Below are 18,100 nucleotides of genomic sequence, written 5' to 3' on the forward strand. Positions count from 1 at the left end.
AGATGAGGATGATGATGAGGAGGAGGAGGATGACGCTGACGATGATGATCCTTATGATTCACTCTCATTTCATAAAGTAGTTCTATCATCAAGCAGTACTTATGAACAAAATGATAATTACATTGTTCTGGGTATGGATTTTAGTGGAGTACTTTTTTATAGAGGAGTGGAAGATGAACATGATGAGTGGAAAAAGATGACTAGTGCTGATTATAAAGGTATGTCATGGAATTTCAAGGCAAATGATATTGTTGATTATAATGGAAATTTTTATGTAGTCGATAAAGATAACTATTGCATTTTGGTGTTCAATTATTCATTGGAAGTTATAACTTCCAAAATCGATGTCCCAAACGACAATCTTGGCATCGGATGCCTTTACTTTTTGGTGGCTTCTACCGAAGAACTTTATTTAGTTAAGAAGGTGTGTAATCCGATGTATTGGTTGGTTGATTGTGACCCATGTTTCTTTGAAATTTATGTGTTAAATGTGGCGTTGCAAGAATGGGTGAAACTGGATAGCCTTAGAGACAAAGCTGTGTTTCTCGGAACAAATTGCAGTTTTGTCATCTCAGTGAAAGATTCTAATCAGTTTAAGGAAAATGTCATCTACTTCCTTCTCGATTATACAGAAAAGGATGTAAGTGTTATTTGGGAGTTTAGCTTAGAAACTGCTATGTGCAAGAAACAACGTCATAATTCTTTTTTAGGCTGCAAGTCCCCTCAGAAACATGCTAGATCAGCGACACTAATGGATGAAGAATAGGGATAATCTCGACCGCGAATGTGCAACTTGCCGATGATGTTCATCTCTCTTTACTTTTTTACCTTAATTTACATTTATGGTACTATTTGTTCCTAAAGACTTGATTTTTGTTGGATTCAAGTAAAAATAGTTCCTTTTCATGGATTATATTGGGCATGTCGTCCCCTTTTTCTTATTTATGTTTCCTTTTACTTATGATGACATGGGTTTTGCTTGAGTGATTATTTTAGTTTATGGTTGAAGTTTGGTTTTTATTTTGTCTTTGATAATTTCTTACTTGATTAGTCTATGCCTGCGGTTTGGCATTTTGATTGACATGCTGATAGTTCTGATTCTGCAAATTTTCTGTGCATATATACAAACTTGAAATCATTGTCTTTAGGAGTTAAGTTTGAGAAATATGCATGACAATATCAACCAAGATTTTCTATATAATTATGTTATGTAGATTTAAACATGAATTTGAACGGGGTTTAAATCAATATTGACTCTAATTGAATTTAGGATTGAGCTAGTCTTTCTCAAATTATAAAATATTATTCAATCTAGTTGGACTGTATAAGCATGCATTAGCTCTTGAAAACTTTGTTGTTACATGAAATTTGGTATAAAATCAATTATTAATTGGATTTGTGGATGAGATAGTGGAAAAAGAGGATCCTGATATTACTCAAGTCAAATTGCTGGTGTTGACAAAATCTAAGAAAAAGTTTATAGAGTTGAATTTCTGATTCGTTCTCATGCTAAGGATGGAACACCTGTGGATTGAATTGGGTATAGGCAAAAAGTGGGAAGAAGAAAGCTTTGGAAGATGATGTATTCTAGGCTTTTATATGTAGATGATTGGAAATCTAAGCCTAACCAATTAGTCAGCACTAGTACTTTTTACCCATTGATATTAGCATACCATCACTTTTATCTATCAAGCTTAAACACATAGACGTAGACATAGCTATGGTCCCAGATCGGAATTGGAATCGATCGGGGTCAAAACCAAACCAAATCGGTCAACGTGGTTTCGGGTTTGGTACCGAAATTTTACGATTTCATTCCTATTTTTTAAAAATTTATATGGAACTGAATCGAAATCGTTTAGAACGATTCCGATTTGATTCTATAAAAGTTACGGTTTTTATTCGATTCCATAAATTTTAAAAACCGTGAACAGTCAGATTTAAACAAAAACCGGACCGTTGCTATGTCTACCATGAATGCAGAAAAAAAGTCTATTAACAAATGGCAAGGGATTAAACATTAGGGACCTTTGTGAATTCGAATGTAAACATTAGGAATGTTGTGGGTAGTTTGACAATTAATATTATAATCTATCAAAACACAAGAACATTATAAGCCCATTTACACAACTGAACAGCCACTCGTGACTCCCAAAATAACGCACGAGAATATTTTCCAAATGAAGTAAATGATCCGTTGACAGTTGTTTTGTAAAGTAGTATAGTGAATTTTTATTGAATATTACAAGTTTCTTTTTCAGGCTTCAATCCAAAACATTTGAATTTCAGCGTCCGTTAACAAGTTATTGTCACATTCCATAAACAAGGCAGCATTAGAGGACAATGGAATTGGCATGATCAATTTGATGTTTAGGTTAGGTAGGGAAGAATATCATTCATTTTTCATTTAATGGAATGTTTGGATTTTAAAGTAAAAAGAGTACTGATTATTTCTTTTCCTAAACGAGTAATTAACACACCAACTAATACCATCTAGATATGACCACGGTTTGATTCGGAACTCTCTAGATCCGAAACGGAATCCTCATTAGTATGAACCAGAACCAGACTTTATGTGATCTATTTCGACGATATCATTACTGTTGGAAGAGACAATCTCATAAACAAGTCTCCAATGAAACGTTATCGAGATGATAAGAATTAACGATAAAAAAATAATTTTTTTAAAGTATTTTTGTTGAAGTAAGCTAGTGGATATCATTAAGGTGTTTATATCTTTGTTATTTAGCTTAGGAATTAGGATTATCATTATTTGTAACAAATAAATTATTCACTAAATTTTTGCTCATCGCTAAATTATACTCCCTCCATTTATCGTCTCATAATATATGATGTCTCGATTTTAAAAATATAATGTAGAAAATAGTATATCTAATATAATATTTATTGCGTGATGGAAAAAATACTACTTCCATATCCAAAGAAATTGGATGTATGTTAAAAGTCAAAACTATACTTATTTGAAATATACACAGCCCAGTATACTTAAATATACTTAAATATAGAGAGAGAAAGAAAGTGAAGAGAGAGAGGAAGTTGAAATGGCTACGTCGAGACCAAATTCTTCTCCTTCATCTTCTTTCTCCAACCTTAAATCGTACCTCCGAGCTCTATCAAACACTCCATCCCGCCTTTCACGGCGAGCATGTTCCGTCACCACGCCATTCGAAGAATTGAACGGCGTACGGGCACTCTCTGGTTCCGACATGCAAAAGACACTCCGATGGTTCGACCTCATCTGTTTCGGAATCGGCGGCATGGTAGGCGCCGGCGTCTTCGTCACCACCGGAAAAGCAACTCGTACTAATGCCGGACCTGCAATCGTCATATCATACGCCATTGCCGGAATCTGCGCTCTCCTCTCCGCATTCTGCTACACCGAGTTCGCCGTCAACATGCCAGTCGCCGGCGGTGCCTTTAGCTACCTCCGAATCACGTTCGGTAAAATCAGTTCTAATCACATTTGAATTAATCGAGACTACTAAATAACATATATATATATATATATGATTTACACAGGTGAATTCGCGGCGTTTTTGACCGGAGCAAACTTGATAATGGAATATGTGCTGTCGAATGCGGTGGTTTCTAGAAGCTTCAGTGGTTATTTAGGATCCGCCATTGGCGTCTCAACCGCGAAATGGCGGTTTGTGATCCATGGCTTGCCCAATGGGTTTAACGAAATCGATCTCGTCGCCGTCGCTGTCGTTTTAATCATCACATTCATCATTTGTTTCAGGTAAATCAATTTAAACTTAATCACAATTAATTATCTCATAATCAAATTTAATTTCTCCGTTTAATTTAAACAGTGTGAAGCAGAGTTCGTTAGTGAATATAACGTTAACAGCATTTCACATCCTGTTCATAATCTTCGTGATCATAATCTGTTTTCTGAGAGGAGACGTCAAGAATTACACAAAACCCGCTAACCCGAATGAACCATCCGGGTTTTTTCCATTCGGAGCATCCGGCGTATTCAGTGGAGCTTCGATTGTATACATGTCTTACATTGGATACGACGCCGTTTCGACCTTGGCTGAAGAAGTCAGAGACCCGGTCAAAGATATCCCTTTGGGCGTTTCGGGCTCGATTACCATCGTAAACGTTTTATATTGCTTGATGGCTGCTTCCATGGCAATGCTCCTCCCTTACGATATGGTAATAATTAATTTCGATTTAATTTACTAATTGGGATATAATAAATTAATAATAAAATGATCGTGTGTGGGCGACGTGCATGTCAGATTAATGTAGACGCGCCGTTTTCAGCAGCGTTTAGCGGGAAATCTGACGGCTGGGGATGGGTATCTAACGTGATCGGTGTAGGGGCCTGTTTTGGGATTTTGACGTCGACGTTAGTGGCGATGTTGGGTCAATCTCGGTACATGTGTGTCATCGGACGGTCAAGTGTGGTCCCCACTTGGTTCGCTAGGGTCCACCCAAAAACTTCTACCCCTGTCAACGCCTCCGCTTTTCTGGGTACGTTATTTTTATTTCTTTCCATTAATTTTGTATCTTCTTATTTCAATTAATAATTACTCCTTCTTTTTCGAATATAAATAAATGATATTTTTGGAGATTTTTTTTTTCTTTAAATAATTGATATTTTGAGAATATTTATGTATTTTTTTTATTTTTATTCCTCCACTAACTTTACGCATATACAATTAATATTTGAATAGAAAAAGAATAAAATTTTAAAATAAAAATAATTTATGTCTTGAAATTAATAATATTGATATGCGTGAAAAGTGTGAAAATATAGTCTATTTGAATTAAGAGATAATACTAACTAAACCTCAAAAAAAATAAAAAAGTTATCAACTATATAGAAAAACGAGAATTTATTAGGGATTGGAGAGAGTATTAATTTACGTGTGGGATTGATTGATTCATAATGTATACTAGTACTTTGTTATCGATTTATTCACGCTAATTCCAGCATTTAAAAATTTCGATATGCATTGAATCATAAATTAAAGCATGAATGAATGAGACATGCTTAATTAAGATAACACGCTAGTAATGCGTGTTAGGTATTAGAATTGTTTTTGTAATGTAATGCTGATTATGTTTTGTTTTCCTTTGTAATAACTATAATGCGCCTAATGCTGGTTGGTTTCTTCTTCCTGTCTGCCATTGATATAAGATTGCTGATGTTTAATTCCTCTTCCTGTTTGGCATTTAAGATTACTGTAAACAAGAAAATAAACGCAACGAAAAGCTTGATTAGTCGTTAAAATTTCTATGTCTACAGTAATCATTGTAAATTCTGTTCCACGAAATCTCTTCCGTTTTCATTTTAAGCCGTACTGATTTAGCTACAAACAAAAGATTTTTTTCAACTCTAGGTCCGAACTTACCTGAGATTTTATTTTCTTGGTCCCAAAACTTATACTATCTCCGTCTCAAAATAAATACAAATTTTTACAAATAATTTATATAGAAAAATTTGCATCTATTTTGAGACGGAAGGAGTATAATGGTCCTTTTAGTCGTTTTAGTTATCTCTCCCTTTCATATAAAATATATGGAGGCAGTCATGTAGGGGCTCCATTAACGTGGATGGTGTCAATTTTGCATCATAAATAACAATGTTTCACATGCATCCAAAGATATACAAATTTGTTTTGCTAGAATTTAATTCTGATGTTCAGTTTTGCTTTACTAAATCTGAGACGTGTCATATTGGTTCGAAAAGGAAGAAAAAAAACAATCAAATTCGAACTCTGTGGCTCAAATTCAGTACTGAGAAAACATAATTCACTCACAAGATCAGCATGGAAGTTCGCATCAATGTAGTCTAGGACTAGTCCTACTCTATAATGGAAGCATCTTTTCATTTATTTTGTTGTCGATATATACTTCTCTGTCCGTTTTTCCAATGTAAATTGCATAGGAAATCGACAGTTAATTAAGGACGGAGGTAGTATCTGAAATTATTATTGTGAGATATATAAACTATTTTAAGAAACATGCTAACTGCTTGCTCCAAGACCTATTGACATTTCTTTTGCCTTTCCAGGTATTGTTACGGCTGTAATCGCGCTTTTCACTGATCTAGATGTTCTCCTAAACCTCGTCTCAATCGGTACTCTTTTCGTCTTCTACATGGTGGCAAACGCCGTAATTTATAGACGTTACGTGGTGGTCGGAACAACTAACCCATGGCGTACATTATCTTTCCTAAGCATTTTTTCAATAACATCCATCATTTTCACCCTGGTATGGAAATTCACGCCGGACGGCAAGCCTAAGGCTTTCCTCCTCGCATTTTTCTTCGTTATCGCAATTGCAATACTACAAATATTCCGGTGCACGGTAGAAGAAGCAAGGAAACCTGAGTTTTGGGGAGTTCCTTTCATGCCATGGATACCGTGTGCATCAATCTTCCTAAACATATTTCTATTGGGGGCGATTGATGGAGCTTCCTATGTTCGGTTTGGAGGCTTCTCTGCTCTTACAGTGATTGTATATGTATTATACAGTGTTCATGCAAGCTTTGACGCTTCCGAACGGAATGAATCTTCGTGAGAAAATTAGCCGAAGATGATAATTGAAGGAAATGAATATCTCATAGTGTAAAAATTCTCTCATTGTTAGAAATGGCAGGATTAATAGAGAGCAAAAAGAATTTTGATTCAAAATTTAAGGGTCGTAAATGTATAGTTCAGGGTTAAGTATAATAATTAGTGACCAAATTAAACCTCAATTAGTTTGTGGATCCTAGGCATTGGATGATTAATTAATGAAATACATTTCAGAATCCTTTTTTCATTTCCTCATGTTTTTTCAATCTACACTACAAAAATATACGTTTGCTAACTAAGACAGAGTGAAATGGCTAAGACATCTGTCCCGGTTCGTGAGATTGAAAGTTCGAATTTCGTGTAATATCTCTTTCGAAAGTAATGTTAAACGATGTTCGAGTTAGATTTGGCTAAATTATTCATATGGACCGAATTTGTTGGCTGGACCGACGAGTCATAAACCATGGACTTCGTGAAACGAGTACTGAACCAATTGTGTTCATACCGAACCGAACCAGAAATATTGCGGAAAAATAATTTTAATCCACTAATAGGGTCAGGCCGCTCATTCCAGGCTATCAGAAATCTCAATTTTGAAATTCGATAATAACAAAGCCCGGCCCAAATAAATTATAAGTCCAAAGGGGAAACCCTAAATCCCTCTTTCAGTCGCATATTTTAACACACTGCTAAAGAAAAAAACGAATCTTTACAATACTTGACCAATCTCTGGAGCAGCGGCGGTCTTCTCTTCTTCAAGGTACATTTCTGGATTTTGGGTTTTGCTCCTTATTGCGTTTAAATGCTGAGAATGCTTAATTGATAGAATATTTGTTATTTATTTGGTTTTATGATAATGTTAATTGTGAATTTAACACCGTTTGCTATTCCTGCTACATAATGAACTGCGTTTTTGTATGTTAATCGATATTGTTCATGAATGATACGAGAAGGATTATCATCGAACTGCTTTATATGCTTTATTGGGTGGAGTGTTTGAGAGTTTATATGAAGGGATTGATAGAAGTTTAGGCTTAATTCTTTGTAAACATTGTTCTATAGCCTCAAGTTTTGAGATAGTACGTTTGTTTTGCTTGGTGTGTGATAATATTTTGACATTTCATTGTTTTTCGTCCTTCATAGTGAAATGTTATACTGTATGCTAGTTAAAAATCATCTGTTCATGTCAACTGCTGCTCGAAATCGGATTTATTATTGGTTTCTTGTCTCAGCTAGTTTTACTTACTTTTCCAATGTAGCAGCTAATATTAACTCAAGATGGGTCGTGTACGCACCAAGACTGTGAAGAAGTCTTCTCGTCAAGTCATTGAGAGGCACTACTCTCACATGACCTTAGATTTTCACACCAACAAGAAAGTCTTGGAAGAGGTTGCCATCATCCCATCAAAGAGGCTGAGAAACAAGATTGCTGGATTCTCTACTCACCTGATGAAACGTATCCAGAAAGGTCCAGTTCGTGGAATCTCGCTCAAGCTTCAAGAACAGGAGCGCGAGCGTCGTATGGACTATGTGCCCGACGTATCTGCCATTAATACCGATGAGATCAAGGTCGACAAGGAGACGATGGACATGCTTGCTGCTCTCGGCATGTCCGACATTCCCGGCCTTGTTGAATTTGAGCCTCAGGCTGTTGCTGCTCCAGCAGGTTTCGGCCGTGGTGGTGGAAAAAGATTTTAAGACAAAACTGTTTCTTCTTTTCTTATGTTAGAATCTTAAAATATTTTGTTTGGATTTTGTCACAATTGTGTACTATTGTTTCGTTTTGGCTTCGACATGGAATGTGATCGATTTTGAACTTGTTTATGTTGATTTGATCTCAGATGTTTTTGTTCATAGTTTGTGAATCTTGCTGGACATGTGTGCTTGAATCAAGTTAAAATATTGGCATATTTGTATCATTTGATTGGCAAAATTGAGGCCACTCTTGCGGACGTATAGTCGTAAACGACGTCGTATCTTGATTGGTAACTTACAAGAGGCAAATGTTTCTGCCTTGACAAATATTGATCATAAATGATTCAGAATACACAAGCTCTCCTCTATGATGTTCCGAGCAGCATATTAACTATTTGTAGGAATCAAAGTTTACCTTGAAGTGAAGTCTGAAAAATAGTACTTATGGTAAGGAGTAAGGACAAGCAAGCCATGGTTAGATACTTGTTAACGATCTTAGTATAATTGTACCTGCATAGTAGGATATTCAAATTTGCTCAAACATAATTAATTGTATTCATGTAAACTTGTATGAAAAACCCGAAGCACCTAAAGAAAGGTCGAATATCAAAATATAAAGCACAACGTTATCATATCAATCAAAATGCATAAACTATCCAAATTAATGAACTACTAATTATGAGCGTTAACTAAACCTTTAAAAGTTTTGAGATATCAATATTTGATGCTTATAATATCACTTGGGCTAATTTTGGGAGATAGAAATCCAAGGTTTTATTGTTGTCACACCTTCATCTCCTAGAGGTGCACATGCATGCTTAAGTTAGATATTTTGTCTTAGTATAGTTAAATTTTTTGTTTATTATCTCGAATTGATTGTTGGATGTGTGAAATATGCGACATCTAATATCATGTCATAGTTTTTTCCGCCAAATTATTTTCAAACTCTTAAAAAAGGTATCGATGATGTAACCATTACATTCTTTAAATTTATACTTTAAAACTTAAACGACATTTAAATATATCTAAGACACATCTTACTTCGTTATTATCGAGAAAATTTTAACCATTAAGGTTTTTGCTATTCAATAGATTGTTAAACTCGCCGGACAAAAGATGGCGGTCGCCGTTGCATCATGGATTGATCTGCCGAGTGACCTTCTAGGTTCAATCGCAGACTACATCGACAAAAAGATTGATTTGAAGAGGTTTCAATCCGTTTGCTCATTTTGGAGGTCGTCAGTTGAAGTTCCTCGTCGTGAAATTCAATTTCGTCCTCCGCTTGAAGAACATGTAATTTACCATTTACAACACCACACATCCGATAAGGAGTGGTTGATTAGAATATATGAAACAGATGACAACAGAGTAAAGGTTCTAGATCCATTTGGGAGGGAGCAAAAATTTGAATACGCAAGTGAGGATCACTTACCCTCTTCAAAGGTACTAGACTTGAACAACTTTCATATATTTGAAATTACTAGAGTTTATGAGATGAATTGCTCATATAAAGATATAAGTGACCACGATGATGATGATGAAGATGACTTAGTTGATAATATTGATGTGGATAATGAGGAGGAGGTGGCGGAGGAGGAGGAGGATGGTCCTAGTGTTGGAGATGAAAGTGAATCTATGGAGGTTGAGAAGGAGGAGGTGGAGGATGGAAATGGAAAAAATGAGGTGGATTGGGAGGATAAGGATGGCGAATACAATGACGATGATGATGATCTTGATGATTTATTTTTCTTTGAAGATGACGATGATGATTCATTCTCATTTCGTAAAGTAGTTTTATCATCAAGAAATAATAATGAACAAAATGGTGATTCCATAGTTTTGGCTTTGGATTTCGGTGAAGTACTCTTTTATAGAGGAGTGGAAGATGAAGATGATAAGTGGACAAAGATGACAAGTGCAGATTACGAAGGTATGTCATGGAATTTGAATGTAAATGATACTGTGGATTATAATGGAAGTTTTTTATGTAGTCGATGAGTGTACTCTGGTGATGAATTATTCATTGGAAGTTACTTCCAAAATTGATGTGCCAGTCGATAATGTCAGCCTACTATGTTCTTACCATTTGGTGACGTTTGTAGAAGATCTATATTTAGTTAAGAAGATAAAGGATTTTAAGAGTCACCGCACTATAATCCATATTTTTTTGAAATATATATGTTGAATGTGGCCCTACAAGAATGGGTGAAAGTGGAGAGCTTAGGAGACAAGGCGATGTTTCTTGGTATTGATTGCAACTTTTTTGTTTCGATCAAAGATTGTAACCAGCTTAAGAAAAATGTCATCTACTTCCTTATCAATTATATTGCAAAGGATGCAAGTGTTATATGGGAGTTTAGCTTAGAAACTGGTATGTGCAAGAGAAAACATCATAATTTCTTTTTAGGCTGTAAGCCCCATCATGATCAGGATGCTGGATCAGCTATGCCGATGGATGAAGACTAGGGATAATCATCGATATTGCTCGTGTGGAGCCGATTATGTTCATTCCCCTTCACCTTTTTACCTATTATGCATTTATCCGGATATTTAATTTCTCTTAAAGACTTGGTTTATATTGTATTTAAATAACTATATAGTTCATTTTCATGGATGATTTTGGGCATGTCACCCCCCTCTTCGTACTTAATTATGTTTTTCATTAACTTATGCCGAGTTTTGCAAGAATGATTTTTTTTTATTAATATTATATTATACTGTTATGCGGACTGTACGATTCGAACCCCTCACCTCACGAATGAAGGACACCTCACGAATGAAGGAGGGGATGTTCACCAATTGGACCACTGGTATGCCATGGATGATGCCTGGGTTTAATTTTATGTCGACTTTGATAATTGCTTACTTGAATTGTCACATGTAATGTGACTTGATTGAAGCCACTCTTGACTGGTAACGTACATTACACAAGAGCCTACTATGTTTGTTTTATTAATAACTCAGGACCCATTGCCGTAGAAATAAAAGAAAAGGACCATTTATGACTAATAAAACAAAGTATGGGGATCATTATAACATATTATCCCATAATAATAAAATATAAAAATCTAGCTTCGTCATCGTCACTGGTTCGCGGTTCGCTCACTTTTAACAGATAATGGAAGTGTTCTCTCTCACTTCCACTCCACGCTGTCATCCCCGCCACCAAACCGACCTCCGCCACCGTTCGTCGAACATCACCACCTCCCTCTCTTACTCACTCAAACCTCCTCCTCCTTCTTCTCAACCACAATATCAGCCACAACCCCGTCGTCCCAGCCCCCTCAAACCACCACCACCAACAACACCTTCCTCCTCCGCCTCCCAACCTCCGCCGCAAAACAAAAATCCTCCGCCCGCGAAGACCAATCCTCTCAAACTTTTCAGTAACCCAACTCTAATAACTTCCACTCCAACCACCAAAGCTTCCAATTCTCAGTCTCTCTCATCAAAGCTCCGGCTTTCCAGCAAACTCAACCCTCCTCCACCGCCACCGCCATCGCCACTTCCAACTCCCCCTATAGCTAAGAAACTAAACCAAGAAGCAGAAGTCACTAAAAAGGAAACCCGAAAGTGGGAAACTGAGGATCCTGCTCCTGAGTTTCGTCAGGAAGGGAAAATTTTCGTGGGGAACTTGCCTAGCTGGATTAAAAAGCCTGAATTTACGGAGTTCTTTCGACAATTCGGGCCGATTAAGAATGTGATACTGATAAAGGGTCATGATGAGATAGAAAGGAATGCTGGGTTTGGGTTTGTGATATATGATGATCCAGGGGCGGAGAAGGCCGCAATGAGGGCGGTTGAATTTGACGGAATTGAGTTTCATGGGAGGTGTTTGACTGTGAAACTTGATGATGGGAGGAGGACGAAGACGAAAGTAGAGGAAAGAGCAAGGTGGGTTGAGGGAGAGGATGGAGATGAATCGAGGTCTAAGTGGCATGAAGAGAGGAATGGGTCGAGGAATGCTCTCAAACGGGTTTTGGATTCGCAGCCGGAGAATTGGCAGGCGGTTGTCACGGCTTTCGAGAGGATTAAGAAGGTAGAGAATTGAGATACTCTCTTTGCTTGCTCCGTAATTTCAATTTTATTGATAACTTGATTTTTGTTCTGAGAGGACTCTGAGCTTCCTCTGTAGATACTTATAGGCACTTTGGATAGCTGAATTGTTGTTCTGATTTTACTATGATGGAAATGGCAACACTTTGAGGTTGAAATGAGTTGTCCAGCATGTTCATTGGTTGTTTCAATCTTAAATGGTCTTTGTCCACGTAACCCTGGGTTTAAACTTTTCAAATCACGATTGAATGAGCCAATTAAATATATTATGTTTAGGGTTACCTACTAGTTTTGTGAAAGGAGTCTTCTTTACTGTCATTCTTCTTTTCCTTTTTAGCCTTCAAGAAGAGAGTTTGGGTTGATGGTGAAGTATTATGCAAGACGTGGGGATATGCATCGTGCACGCCAAACTTTTGAGAGCATGCGGGCAAGGGGTATAGAGCCAACATCACATGTGTACACAAGGTATTCACTTCTAACAAATTATGCTATATTCTAGTCTTGACTTGATGTCTATTTATATTAGCTTGATTTCAGTTTTCTTTAATAAATGCTCTTATAAGGATGACCATGGCCGTGATGGACAAATGTGGTCTGTGTCCCGAGTTATATTCTTATACAAGTTATTAGTATTATCAACTTTCAAACGGTGTCTTTCTGTGAAAAACAACTGATTTTTCCTTTAGGCTGTGTTCTAAAATGAGGTTTATTTCTTAATAAGTTTCTTCCTTAGTTGAACATTAAAATAATTTATTTCATGCAGCCTCATTCACGCTTATGCAGTTGGTAGAGACATGGAAGAGGCATTATCTTGCGCCCGGAAAATGAAGGAAGAGGGCATTGAAGCGAGCTTGGTTACCTACAGTATAATTGTAGGGGGATTCGCCAAAATTGGCAATGCTGAGTATGTCTGCCAACTCATATTCACATCTGATTGACTTTTTTTTTTTCCACTGTTAATATGCTACTATCTAATACCACCTCATGTTGCTTTGGAAGTGCTGCAGATCACTGGTTTAGAGAGGCTCAGAGGAAATATACAACTTTGAACGGAATCATTTATGGGAATATTATTTATGCCCATTGGTTAGTATTCCATTCAAAGCTCATTAGCGGTGTTTTGTTCAACTATATGCTTAATTTACTGGTGTGCACCTCTTAACCCCTGAAGAGCTTCTACATGAGTCAAGCTCAGTTGAATCATCTTAGAGAGCTCCAGTCGGTATTTGTGGAGGAAAAACTTTAAAAAGTAGAGTTGTTTGTCAGTACTAGTGATGATATTTGCTGCTGATATATGGTTTCTTTACGTAATGTTGGTTCTTGTTTCTGAGTGTGTGTAAATTTCTCTGATGGTGCATTAGTAGATTTCATGCCAACTAAACACATACTCTCTAAGCTACTTACGTCCCGTCTTCCACGCTCTGATCATTTTGTTCGGATGATGTTTGTGTGATCGAGCTGAAGTATATTATTAATCTGATATGTACTACATCTTTTCAGCCAAACATCTAATATGGATCGAGCTGAAGCATTGGTAAGGGAGATGGAAGAAGAGGGTATAGATGCACCAATTGATATTTACCACACAATGATGGATGGTTACACCATGGTCCTTAATGAAGAGAAGTGCCTGGTTGTTTATGACAGACTCAAGGTAAAATACTTTCCATCAAGCGTTCCCTGTGAAAGACAACACTTTGATTAAATGACTTTTAATATTAAGCTAAAGCTGTATATACACGAGTTTGCTTGCTCAGTGTTTTTTTCTGCTTTAATAATTTTGCTTTCTTTGTTTCTCAACACTGTAGAGATGTTATGTTGTCCAAATCACTCACACGTGTATTTTCCATAGGAATGCGGATTCACTCCTTCAGTAATTACCTATGGATGTTTGATCAACCTCTACACTAAGGTCAGTCAACGGTCATTTTTTACACTTCATAATGGAGCAATTTGCTCTTCTAATTTAGCAGTTTGAAAGTATGTGTACGATTCATAATCAATGTTCTCAGCTAAGCTTATTTTAAAGGTCGTTTGCAAGTTTTTCTTCCCAGTGGGCAGTATCACTTGGTTAAGCCTTTATTATTTTGTGACTGCGTCATGTGTAATTGTAATATTTCTCTTGGCGTGCTTATTCGTGCTGCATTTTCTCTAGATAGTATGCAGGCGTCGTATGTTTTTTTTGATTGTTATCTTGTAAACTGACAATTTAGTATTTGGTGATTAAACCTTAACATAGCATGCCTACTTTTCAGGTTGGAAAGGTTTCAAAGGCGCTAGAGATTAGCAAAGAGATGAAATCACTGGGGATAAAACATAACATGAAGACCTACTCTATGCTCATAAATGGTTTTACAAAATTGAAAGATTGGGCAAATGCCTTTGCAGTATTTGAGGACGTGATGAACGACGGATTGAAGCCTGATGTGGTGCTTTATAATAACATTATCAGAGCATTTTGCGGTATGGGTAACATAGATCGTGCAATTCACACTGTCAAGGAAATGCAAAAGGAAAGGCACAGGCCTACGACACGTACATTTATGCCAATCATACACAGTCTTGCAAGAGCTGGGGAAATGAAAAGAGCCTTGGAAATTTTCGTTATGATGAGGAGGAGTGGTTGCATTCCAACTGTACACACTTATAATGCTCTAATTCTTGGCCTTGTTGAGAAACGTCAGGTACATTATGCTTTTATTAATATTAGATGGCCAAACCCAGTATTGCTAATTGAAGGAAATTTTATAATCTCCTTTTACAATTTATTTGCAACTTGTGCAGATGGAGAAGGCTGTTGAAATATTAGAAGAAATGACAGTAGCAGGCATAAGTCCAAATGAACATACATATACAACCATCATGAATGGGTATGCTTCTCTGGGGGATACCGGAAAAGCATTCGAGTATTTTAGTAGATTACGGAATGAAGGCTTAGAGCTCGATGTATTTACCTACGAGGCATTGTTGAAGGCTTGCTGCAAATCTGGCCGGATGCAAAGTGCCTTAGCAGTTACCAAAGAAATGAGCTCTCAAAATATTCCAAGGAACACTTATGTCTACAACATTCTAATTGATGGGTATGACTATATTATGTATTTATGTTTATGTAGAGCCATATCTTTAAAACCTGTCTGAAATCGATCTTCTCTGTTTAATTTTATAGATGGGCTCGAAGAGGTGATGTCTGGGAGGCTGCTGATCTGATGCAACAAATGAAACGAGAGGGTGTTGAACCTGATATCCATACCTACACTTCTTTTATAAATGCTTGTTGCAAGGCTGGAGATATGCAGGTACTTTACACAATTATTTACTTAAAATTTCTTAAAAACTGATTTTCTTTCATTTGTCTAACCAGTTTGCTGCTAAAACATAACACATAGGAATTTCATATTCAAAGGCCACGTGTCTTTTAATCATTTTGGTTTGGAGGTCCTCTGTTTCGGAAGTCCCTATCTACAATTTCTGTTAAAAACTCCTTACATGATGCTGAATAATGCGTCTAACTTTGAGATTATGTCCAGAATTTGCCAATAGGGTATAATTGCATCATTCTGTGCTACTTTGTACAATCTCTTTAATATATTTCAATCTGTTTTTTTCTAGAGAGCCAGGAAAACAATTAAAGAAATGACTGCTTTTGGAATTAAACCGAATGTCAAAACCTACACAACACTGATTCACGGATGGGCACGAGCATCTCTTCCAGAAAAAGCTTTGAGATGCTTCCAGGAGATGAAGTCAGCCGGATTAACTCCCGACAAAGCCGTATACCATTGCTTGATGACGTCATTACTCTCTAGGGCTGCCGTGGCGGAATCTTACATATACTCCGGAGTACTGTCTATTTGTAGAGAAATGATAGAATCTAGTTTGACGGTAGATATGGGCACGGCTGTTCATTGGTCGAAGTCTCTACGAAAGATTGAGAGGACTGGTGGTGAGCTAACAGAAATGTTGCAGAAGACATTCCCGCCTGATTGGAACACTCACCTCACTGTCGATTCAGATTCTGATCCCAACTCGCCTGCCGACGGACATGACAGTAGCGTCGACGATGATGATATCGAAAATGAAACGTATTTGTCCATAGAGACCGATGATGAGGATGATATTAATGAACAATTTGTGTCTTAGCATCATTTTTTGTGAAATGGCTAGTTCCTTCGTGCTAGGAATATTGTATTTGTAACTCTAAGACAATAGAATGTAGAGATGTGTTTAACTTCATCAAGTAATTATTCAGTCTTTACTGCTTTTGAATCTGAATTTTATCTAATGAAATAGCCACTTTGCAATTGCAAATGAAGAGTGTGTTCTACGACATCCCCTCTTATACCCTCAAAATACGGAGCCCCGCCACTCAAAAAGCGCCAAAGCAGGTAGTCTTAGTGCAGCTTGCCATTTCTTTTCCCCTTTGATGTATGCAGTTTGTGATATATATATATATATATATACATGCTTTATGGAGAATTTGGCTGCATGGTTTTGCATGGCTACATAAAACATGATTGGTGAGTGGTGAGTTGATGGAAGATATGGTACATCATACATACTCCTACAACATAACATTTTGGGCTGGGCCCAGAAATGTGACTGTAAATGGGCCATACGATGGCCCATCTCAACAAGAAAACTAACAAATCCATGCAGACAGAGAGGGAGAGACAATGTTGTTTTCTCTCTCTAAAAAGTTAAAAGGTTTTAATGGCAATGGAAATGGCAACAATGGGCAAAGCAAGCAAGTTGTGCAAGTGGGAATGTGGAATGCAGCTGACAACCATTACATTACAAAACAAAGCAGCCAGTATCGGTACACTCACTCCTATTCGTTCATCACTTCCATCTTAATATTTTATTATTATGTAATCCAATCCAAGCAACAATTTCTCAATAGACAAATTAAATAATTTTTTTGAATTAAAAAAAAAAATCACAAGAGAATATCCTTACTCGTGTTTTTTGTTTAGAAAGAATACAAATATATGTCCCTATTGCTGGTTTAAAAGTAACTTAAAATACTCATTATAAATCTATTTTTCTTTCTTTATTTATGCATGTATCTTTTTTTTTTAAATTAAATTTATTTATGTATCAACAATCAAATATTTTAAAATATCTATTTAACTCTTCACATTATAAAAAATGAAAGGCATATTGTATTACACAAGTATTCTTTTCCCTATATATTGTGAGTGAGTCATTTTGACTCAAACAAAGCATACAATTCATGGATGAGTTAAGGAAGAAAAAGAAAATTACCTAATTATTTTATATCGTAATACAATCTACCAATCTAAAATTCATTCTTCAGAGTCGAAATCAAGACCCCACATACGAATAGGAAATGCGTTAAGTCCTTAACTATTAGGAAAAAAAGTTACCCTTATTCATTTTTTTTAGTTACCCTTATTCATTGCTCATATTTAAATTATTAATTTTTAAAGCTATGGATTTTCCGTCCAACGGACGGACCCACTGACTTGTTATGTACACATGTTAAAAATAAGTACACTTTTAACATGTAAGAACTCACAACAAAAAGATGAATGTCTAAGTCCCACAAAAGCTAGCTCAAAGGAGAATCCCTCTCATGCACACCAACATATAACATGGTTCAATTTGATTCATTCATCGAGTTCATATGAAATTTCTACATTGATAACATGTTAAAAAGATGAATGTCTAAATCATCATAAAATCTACCCATGAAGAGAGAGAGATAAATGTAGAGTAATGAAGAAATGATATTGACAGTACAAGCCTGTTATCTCTACTAGAGAACTTAATAA

At 36.4% G+C, this 18,100-nt stretch overlaps 3 protein-coding genes across 3 annotated transcripts; all 3 read left to right on the forward strand.

Annotated features, from left to right (window-relative positions):
• The first annotated feature begins 3,062 nt into the window (after positions 1-3,062).
• Positions 3,063-6,558, forward strand: LOC139881187 (cationic amino acid transporter 7, chloroplastic-like). Its single transcript, XM_071865703.1, has 5 exons — positions 3,063-3,462; positions 3,541-3,760; positions 3,834-4,182; positions 4,269-4,503; positions 6,050-6,558. Exons 1-5 carry the CDS (start codon positions 3,063-3,065, stop codon positions 6,556-6,558), a joined length of 1,713 nt encoding a protein of 570 aa, XP_071721804.1.
• Positions 6,559-7,832: 1,274 nt separating this feature from the next.
• On the forward strand, positions 7,833-8,252 carry LOC139881199 (small ribosomal subunit protein eS17-like). Its single transcript, XM_071865715.1, has one exon. It carries the CDS (start codon positions 7,833-7,835, stop codon positions 8,250-8,252), a length of 420 nt encoding a protein of 139 aa, XP_071721816.1.
• A 3,115-nt stretch (positions 8,253-11,367) lies between these two features.
• LOC139881188 (uncharacterized) lies at positions 11,368-16,445 on the forward strand. Its single transcript, XM_071865704.1, has 10 exons — positions 11,368-12,288; positions 12,643-12,770; positions 13,069-13,209; positions 13,305-13,391; positions 13,806-13,959; positions 14,158-14,217; positions 14,561-14,989; positions 15,090-15,385; positions 15,472-15,601; positions 15,915-16,445. The coding sequence occupies exons 1-10, from the start codon at positions 11,368-11,370 to the stop codon at positions 16,443-16,445; spliced, it is 2,877 nt and encodes a 958-aa protein (XP_071721805.1).
• The last annotated feature ends 1,655 nt before the right edge of the window (positions 16,446-18,100 follow it).

This window comes from Rutidosis leptorrhynchoides, unplaced genomic scaffold (genome assembly GCF_046630445.1).
Source record: "Rutidosis leptorrhynchoides isolate AG116_Rl617_1_P2 unplaced genomic scaffold, CSIRO_AGI_Rlap_v1 contig124, whole genome shotgun sequence".
Classification (NCBI taxonomy): domain Eukaryota; kingdom Viridiplantae; phylum Streptophyta; class Magnoliopsida; order Asterales; family Asteraceae; genus Rutidosis; species Rutidosis leptorrhynchoides.

Coding starts and splice junctions, on each gene's coding strand:
- LOC139881199 (XM_071865715.1), top strand. CDS start 7,833: ATGGGTCGTGTACGCACCAAGACTGTGAAGAAGTCTTCTCGTCAAGTC.
- LOC139881188 (XM_071865704.1), top strand. CDS start 11,368: ATGGAAGTGTTCTCTCTCACTTCCACTCCACGCTGTCATCCCCGCCAC. Junction 13,960..14,157: donor TTGTTTATGACAGACTCAAG/GTAAAATACTTT, acceptor TATTTTCCATAG/GAATGCGGATTCACTCCTTC. Junction 14,218..14,560: donor TGATCAACCTCTACACTAAG/GTCAGTCAACGG, acceptor CCTACTTTTCAG/GTTGGAAAGGTTTCAAAGGC.
- LOC139881187 (XM_071865703.1), top strand. CDS start 3,063: ATGGCTACGTCGAGACCAAATTCTTCTCCTTCATCTTCTTTCTCCAAC. Junction 3,463..3,540: donor CTACCTCCGAATCACGTTCG/GTAAAATCAGTT, acceptor TGATTTACACAG/GTGAATTCGCGGCGTTTTTG. Junction 4,183..4,268: donor TGCTCCTCCCTTACGATATG/GTAATAATTAAT, acceptor CGTGCATGTCAG/ATTAATGTAGACGCGCCGTT.